Source organism: Octopus sinensis, linkage group LG2 (assembly GCF_006345805.1).
Source record: "Octopus sinensis linkage group LG2, ASM634580v1, whole genome shotgun sequence".
Lineage (NCBI taxonomy): Eukaryota > Metazoa > Mollusca > Cephalopoda > Octopoda > Octopodidae > Octopus > Octopus sinensis.
The window spans coordinates 97,169,077-97,177,599 of NC_042998.1; the positions used below are offsets into that span (position 1 = coordinate 97,169,077).

Genomic DNA, 8,523 nt, shown 5'->3' on the forward strand with positions numbered 1-8,523 from the left:
CAAGTCTTTGGAAGTGCTGTGTGGCTGCTTTAGATATCAAGAAGGCATGTAATACTATTATCATCCTTTGCTTAAGTGGTAACAAGCTTGGAATATGAACATTCATGCATATTTATTCATGCATGCACACATACATGAGAATTATAGTTGAAGAACTAGGTAAATTAAAAAGATATGGCATGTACTATATATATATAAATATATATATATAATGAAAAAGTCAGAAAATCTACATGTGTAAAATTGTATTGAAAATAGAGAAGAAAATTGACCGATTATCTTTGGTTGGATGCATGAATATTTTGCATTTTTAATCATAAAGATTCTAATGCATTTTCTTCTTGATTTTTTTTTCAATATATCTGTGTGTGTGTGTGTCATGTATATATATATATATATATATATATATATATATATTTATTTACTGGCTGAATACTTATTTTGTGCATAAATAATAAATCCATCACCATAATACAAAATTAGGTATTCTATTTAATTTATTAACATTAAGAGCCAGCTAAGTAATGCTAAATATAAAAAAAAAAGTTTATGGCCAAATTTTTGTGTGCATAAATAATAAATCCACCATCATTGAGGTGATGAGAGAAATCCATTTCTGTTAATATTTTTGTTCTGGTTTCAAACTCAGATTAAAAAAAAAAATTTACTACAATTGTTGTTAAATTTTTTTTGTCATTCTTTTCTTTTTTTTTGTGTAAATGATAGGCAGTAATGAAAAGGTGTTAATGCATTATTTTATGACAGTCGGTAGAAAAGAGCGAAACATGAAGCCAAACACAACACACTAGTGCATAGTTTTCATTTGATTGCCAGATAGCTTAGGAAGGATTCTTTTTCTTTTTTGATTAGCTTACTGCATATTGCACAGCAAACTTCTGTAATATAATTTATTGGTTATTCAGTTAAAAGCGCTGAATATTCAATGAATTGTATTTTATGGTTTTTCTATACCATATGGAATATGGCACAAAGTATTTTCCAAAATCTGCTTCTAAAATATTTGTCTCTCAGTATGGAAAATCTGATATTGATATATAAACAATGAATGTGGTTTGGTACCGCAACTTATTGACTAGGTCATATGATTTAGCTCGAACTTTAATTTTATATATTTGTCCTCCTTTCAAGGTTCTATTCGTGGAGACTATACCTTTGCCACCCTCCAGTCTTATATGGAACAGTCTCCTATGGTTTTCAACAATTTCAAAAATTGTATTACGTAACTGAAATTTATTTTGATTGAAAACAACAAGTCTGATGAGGTCCTGTTGTGGTTGCACACCACTAGGTAATGCTAAAATGCGGTATTCAATTATTTCGGTTCCACTTGCTGGGCAGTTTGGATCTGAGTCTGGATCACATTCCAAAATACAATAGCTAAAAAAGAAAGAAAATAATAATACAAATTAATCATTAGAATACAAACATGAATTTTCAGTTTTTTTTCTCAATTACTTTTTAGAAATTAGCCTTATGGCAGGTAAGTGATGAATGCTATGGGCATCTTGACATTGTCCTGTGCCATGAAATAAAGTCAATCACTATATATTTTTTTTTAATTTAAAAAGAAATGAATTTATTGTTACAATATACTTAATTACATAAATACTCCACATAAAAGTCCAAAACAGAGTTAAATATAATCATGTGTGAAGAAAAAAAAAAGAAAAAACATCAATCTAGCTCTAAGTCACACACCATAAGGGTCAACAGAACTTATTGAAGCAAGCCAACATTGCTTGTAGCATTACCATGAGCGATGGTGAGGCTAAGGTGTTGGAACAGCCAAGCACTTTCATAGGCATCACCTGACACCTTGGTAATGATGACAAGTCACTAATAATGACAAGAACTTCACTGTCAGTGGCCCAGCTCCTCCAAATGTCTAAAATGTCACAGGCTGGAAGAAATGGTTCACCAGCAAGTCCTGATACTTTCTTTGACCTTATGACAAATGTTATACTGTTTATCTCTTATTTAATGAGTAACTGAGTTTAAAATAGACCACTGGTAGCCAACATGAAGAAATCCACATGAATGTTTATAGCTGCTCTTCTAATTAATAATTATGTGCAATAAAAAAAAGAAAGGAAATATTAATACAAATTAATCATTAGAATACAAACATGAATTTTCAGTTTTTTTTCTCAATTACTTTTTAGAAATTAGCCTTATGGCAGGTAAGTGATGAATGCTATGGGCATCTTGACATTGTCCTGTGCCATGAAATAAAGTCAATCACTATATATTTTTTTTTAATTTAAAAAGAAATGAATTTATTGTTACAATATACTTAATTACATAAATACTCCACATAAAAGTCCAAAACAGAGTTAAATATAATCATGTGTGAAGAAAAAAAAAAGAAAAAACATCAATCTAGCTCTAAGTCACACACCATAAGGGTCAACAGAACTTATTGAAGCAAGCCAACATTGCTTGTAGCATTACCATGAGCGATGGTGAGGCTAAGGTGTTGGAACAGCCAAGCACTTTCATAGGCATCACCTGACACCTTGGTAATGATGACAAGTCACTAATAATGACAAGAACTTCACTGTCAGTGGCCCAGCTCCTCCAAATGTCTAAAATGTCACAGGCTGGAAGAAATGGTTCACCAGCAAGTCCTGATACTTTCTTTGACCTTATGACAAATGTTATACTGTTTATCTCTTATTTAATGAGTAACTGAGTTTAAAATAGACCACTGGTAGCCAACATGAAGAAATCCACATGAATGTTTATAGCTGCTCTTCTAATTAATAATTATGTGCAATAAAAAAAAGAAAGGAAATATTAAAAAAAAATCTTTAGAATCAGACCTCATCAAAATTTTAAGGACTAAACTAGGTCTCAAATCCAGTAGTGAAAAGCCACCTCTGATTACATTTTCTAGACTTGTATTTGAAGGATTTATTAAATAAACTCATAATTCTTCTCAGTATTAAATGTTCTTTTGCTTAAAAAAAGAAAATGCAATTCATAATCATCATCATCATCGTTTAACATCAGCTTTCCATGCTAGCATAGATTGGACAATTTGATTGAGGACTGGTGAACCAGATGACTGCGGCAGGCTCCAATCTGCTCTGGTAGAGATTCTACAGCTGGATGCCCTTCCTAACACCAACCCCTCCAAGAGTGTAGTGGGTGCTTTTATGTGCTACCAGCACGAGGGCCAGTCAGGCAGTACTGGCAATGGCTACACTCAAATGGTGTTTTTTACGTACCACCTGCACAGGAGCAAATATTTTCGTCGCTTTGAGACCGTGACCTGTTCATTGACAAAATTCTGTGCTGCATCTCAAAGCAATGAAAATATTTTGGCAAATTAAATTTAAATGTTGAAGTGAATCTAACGGTTTTTGCGTGTTTCTTAAATAGCTTATAAACACCTTCCACACTGCAATTGTCTAATAATTATGCCAATCCACTATCTTGGCATTTTCTGGTGAATAATAGCCAGAATATCCTTAAAAAAGAAAGCCTGATTTTATTGAACAAATGTTTACAAATTGTAACTCTATTTTTAAGTGACCGAAGTTTAAAAAACCTTGGACCTGAGAGCTAGAGTTTCTTGCTTAAAACACTCTCCAAACTGGTCTTATTTCATATCAGAGTTACTTCAATCATCATCATCCAGTGTTTTAAATCCAGCTATTGTCCCCATTAACAGGGGTGGCTGGATCTACCTCAATGCCATAACGACCATGGTGGGCAGATGCAGCCCACCCCAACCTTTGGGCTGGTTGGTGTCCATCTTCTTTGCTATCAAGAGGCTTTTTTTGGAGCTGAATTTTCTACAGGGGGCATGGTCTTGCTTACCTCCAACCTCAGTTTTTAGTGGTCCCAAGACCAAAGCCTCTACCATGATTTTTAAGAAATATGGTGGAAAACTAGCCCAGGAAGGCAGGTATACTACTCTCTGAGATCCCTTTCGGAGTCCCCCAACCTATATCAGAGTTACTTTAATACTGATTTCAAATTTTGGCACAAAGCTAGCAATTTGGGGGGGGGGGGAGGGTTAAGTCAATTGCATCAACTGCAGTGCTCAACTGATATTTATTTTATTGACCCTGAAAGAACAAAAGGTAAAGTTGACCTCAATGGAATTTGAACTCAGAATGTAAAGACAAATGAAATGCCACTAAGCATTTTCTCTGGCGTGCTAACAATTCTGCCAGCTTGCTGCCTTAAAGAGTTACTTTAATATTAGGTTTGGCATTTGTCTTGGAGGGTAGGAAGGGTTGCACAAACAAGGATGGAGATGACATAGAAAAGCTAGTTAAATCAAATCAAAAAATAGGAATAAATATAAATTAAAATAAATTCAAGAAGTCTAGGAGTGGTTAGGTCAGTGTGTGGAAGAGAAACAGGAAAAGTGACAGGAAGTCAGGATAAATAACACTCAGCTCTGCTTACACACACACACACACACACACACACGAATACTTATATGGGAAGTATCATAAGAAAACCAGCCCTCTGTTGGTTATGACTTTAAAGGTTCCAGTTGATCTGATCAATGGAACAGCTGGCTTGTGAAATTAACATGCAAGCACTCCATAGACACATGTACCCTTAATGTAGTTCTCAGGGAGATTCAACATAACACAGAATGTGACAGGGCCAGCCCTTTGGATTACATGTACAACTCAATTTTGCCAGCTGAGTGGATTGGAGCAATGTGAAACAAAGTGTCTTGCTCAAGGACACAATGTGCTGCCAGGAATCAAACTCATGACTTTTTACGATTGGGAATCACTGGGTTAAGGTATTTAGGTCAAAATGTGGGACTTGGGAAATTTGCAGTGGGGCATGGGATCCAAACTTTTTCTTTTTTTTTAAGCGGGACATGGAATTGCGAAAATCTTTTTTTCACAGCAAACATACTACACCTATACTCAGCTTAGCCAAACCAATCCCTCCAGCCAAACATACTGTGTGAAGACTGTTTGCTATAGGATAGTGCTGTTCTAACAAAATTGTCTCCTCAAATCAAGGAAATCTGTCACAGTTAGGCACAAGATTCTCATTAAAGAAATTTACTTTTTTTCTCTTAGTCAATACTGTACTTTCTTTTGGAACTCAGTACTTAAGAGTTACTGGTAGATTCTTTTGTATCAAATAACTGTGATAGAATATTAAAAATAAAATCCTTTTTTTTTCAACCACCAGTGGGGCATGCATTTTTCTGGAAAACTATAGTGGGGGCCTGGGGGAAAATAGGTTGGGAAACACTGCCCTAACCAGTAAGTCACATGCTTTCACAGTATCATAGTGGTTAGAGGAAGAAGGTGACAGTGACTGGGGTCAGTTAGCCTTTGGAAAATCATACTTTATATAAGATAATATATGATATAAATGATATATATATATATATATCACATGTGTAAACTTCATTCTTATATGCACACTTCCAGGCAAATATCTACATATATCTACATATATGTACATATATCTACAAAAATATCATAACCATGTGGTCTTGAGTTCAGTTCCACTGTGCAGCATCTTGGACAAGTGCCTTCTACTAGAGCCCCAGGGCCAATAAACCTTTGTGAATAGATTAGGTAGACAAAAACTGAAGGAAGTTCATTGTGTATGATGGCCGTCCACTCGTGACTGAGGAAGACCATTGATGACCTTCAGGAACATTGTGTGCTCTAGGATCAACTTATATTTTGCATTTGCAGCTCAATTGGTGTCTAATGAGACCTGCTCTTGACAAGCATACATGACTGCAAACATTGCAGACCAAGCTTTCCCCATTCACTACACCAGCAGTGTGCTTTCAAGCAGCTTGCTTAAGTTCTTCATGCAGAATATTTTGCTCTCTCAAAGGTGTCAACCATCTTTTTAACCTGCTCCCTCCATTTGTGGTGATGACAGGCATTGCTCTCCCAGTCAGTCTCCTGCATATCACAGGCCTTTAGTGAGGACTTGACACAGTCCTTAAATTGCAGCCTTGGTTTCTGCTGGGGTCTCTTTCCATTCACAAGTTCCCCATATAGAATCTGCTTAGGTATCCTGCTATCCTTCATACTAATAAGGTGTCCAGTCCAACGTAACCAGTGCTTGTGCACCATCAACTCAATACTCAAGATATCAGCTGTCCTCAGGACCTGTGTGTCTGGAGTTTTTAAGGTCCAGCCAACATTCAAAATGTATCTGAGACATTTCTGATGAAGGCGTTCAAGGACCCTTACATGACATTTGTAAAGGGTCCATGTCTCATATGAGTAAAAGAGTGATGTCATCGCTCATTGTGTATACATACATATTTGTACGTGTATATATATATGGGTAAGTATGTTTGTATGGACCCTTATCCTAACTTCATGGTTGTAAACAAGTGTCACAGTCACAAAAAAGGTGTTGTTCATTTCCAGACTTCCATTAAAATCATGTCTAGCCATGGGGAAATATTAGTTTGCTTGAAAACAGGTGAGAGCTGGTGATTAGAATGAGACATGGCTGTAGAAAATCTACCTCAGCATATTCCATCTGATTCATGCAAGCATAGAAAAGTGAGTGGTAAAGGATGATTTAATGTTAGCCAATATAAATGTTTGTATGTTGATTTCTATAATCACACTCAATATCAAGTAGAGGAAGTGAGAGGGAGAGTTGAAGAGAAATATAAAGACAGTTAAAATGAGAGGTGTAAGATGAGTGCACATACTAGGCTTGGTACAGGCAATGAATAAACAAACACTATACACACACACACACACACATACACACAATGAGAGACAAAGAACCATATAAGCAGAAGAGAAAGAGGTGAGAGAATAAATGACAGTAGTTATGGAATGAGTTATACAATCAGGAAATTTGTTGTATTTAATTTTATTGTAAGATAATAAATATCTTTCTTTTGAAAATTAGCATTAATTTCATCATTTTGTATAAGAACCAAAAGATTTGACAAAAGTTAAATAATAATAATTGTTGTATGTATGTCATATTTGCTAATAATACACAAGGTAGCAAAAGCATACTTCTAAGGTTACCCATCATAGACAAGTAACATTTCATATATACATATATGAATATTCAACATTTAAAAGTGAATGTTGTGTTAGAACACACAAATACTGTGATATTTACCAAGAGAGAAAGCTCTTATATGGTTATCTGCTGTATAAAAGTGCATCAAAGCGATCACAAGTGGGAGACAAATCACTGGTACTTCCACTGCCAAGACTACCAGGTCATATGATTTTAGCTTCATTTGGCCTTGTCAATGATAGATACCTTGCAGTTGTATTTGTGTGTTGTAGTGCAACATCCATATTTAAGTGATGAATATTTCACCTTTTTGTATTAATACTGCTTCTGTTGCTATATATATATATAATATATATATATATTATATATATATATATATATATATATCCACCTCCAACAATAGAGAACAGTCACCATATTTCATTCCATAATGGCTACCTCAGATGAGCACAGGGTTACATAATCTGACTGTTACCTAACACTCTGCTGAATCCCTAGCATGAAACTGATCATCATCATCATCATCATTTAGTGTCTATCGTCCATGCTGGCATGGGTTGGACGGTCTGAACTTTGCCCAGCCTAATCTTATTCTCACAACTATGCTCTCAGAGCATCCATCTCTGCTAATAGCTTGGTCACCTGGATAATGGAAGCTATCTACTACCTTTATCAACTAGAAAATAGACTCCATCAACTGTCAGGCAATTGATGGTGTCTATTTTTAGTCTTTATTGTAGCTGTGCATATTTTACACACAAAACCTATTTTCCCTGTTAACGTTCCTCTGATATTGCTGCACCTCTTATGTGTCTATAGCTTATTCCGGGTACATCTTATGGAGTTTCTACCTACGCCTTTTCTACAGATCGAGCAAGGGATTTGTGGTTTGTCTGCCTTCCTACTTACTAAGACTTTGGCTTTTGCTAGGTTAACTCTAAGGCCCCCTTAATTCTAGACCTTGCTTCCACACCTGAAACTTATTGCTTGGAGGACTATGATGAACAAGAGGGGCCTGAGGACCAATCCCTGGTAAACCCCCATTTGTACCTTGAATTCTTTGTTGTACTCATTGAATGTATGTGCCAAGAATTAGATACTCATTTAAAAAAATTAATTCTGAAGTAATGAAATAGATTTGGAATGGGAGGGAGCCAGTTCAACACCTTCCCACAAAAAAAAACAAAAAAAAATAACAACAACAACAGCAACATAGAAGTGGACATGATGAAATTGAAACTTTAACAATCTAAGAATGCTGTTTGAGAAATGGCCATGTTCCCTTTACTAGAACAAATATACACAAATTGTGTAGTCAGCTCTGAAAACGTTTAGTTATCAAAAATGGCAATTATATCAAAGGTACCAGTTAATGTATGCAAGAAATGATTTTTGCATATATAATCAGATAATGTAATTGGATAAAGAATGTTGGATCAAGAAACAAAGAAGCACTTGAGATTGAAATAAGACAAGGAAACTTGGAAT

The 8,523-nt window shown here is 35.3% G+C and overlaps 1 protein-coding gene across 2 annotated transcripts in view; it reads right to left on the reverse strand.

Annotated features, from left to right (window-relative positions):
* Window positions 1-472: 472 nt before the first annotated feature.
* The window catches only part of LOC115225415 (hemicentin-1-like), a 410,505-nt gene continuing 402,454 nt past the window's right edge, over window positions 473-8,523 (reverse strand). Inside the window, exon 66 of one of the 2 annotated variants that reach the window (XM_036498554.1) lies at window positions 473-1,398. In XM_036498554.1, the coding sequence (XP_036354447.1) occupies window positions 1,029-1,398 (370 nt within the window). In that variant the 3' untranslated portion in view covers window positions 473-1,028. The remainder of the gene's footprint in view (window positions 1,399-8,523) is intronic. The other variant, XM_036498555.1, reaches the window with a different exon arrangement.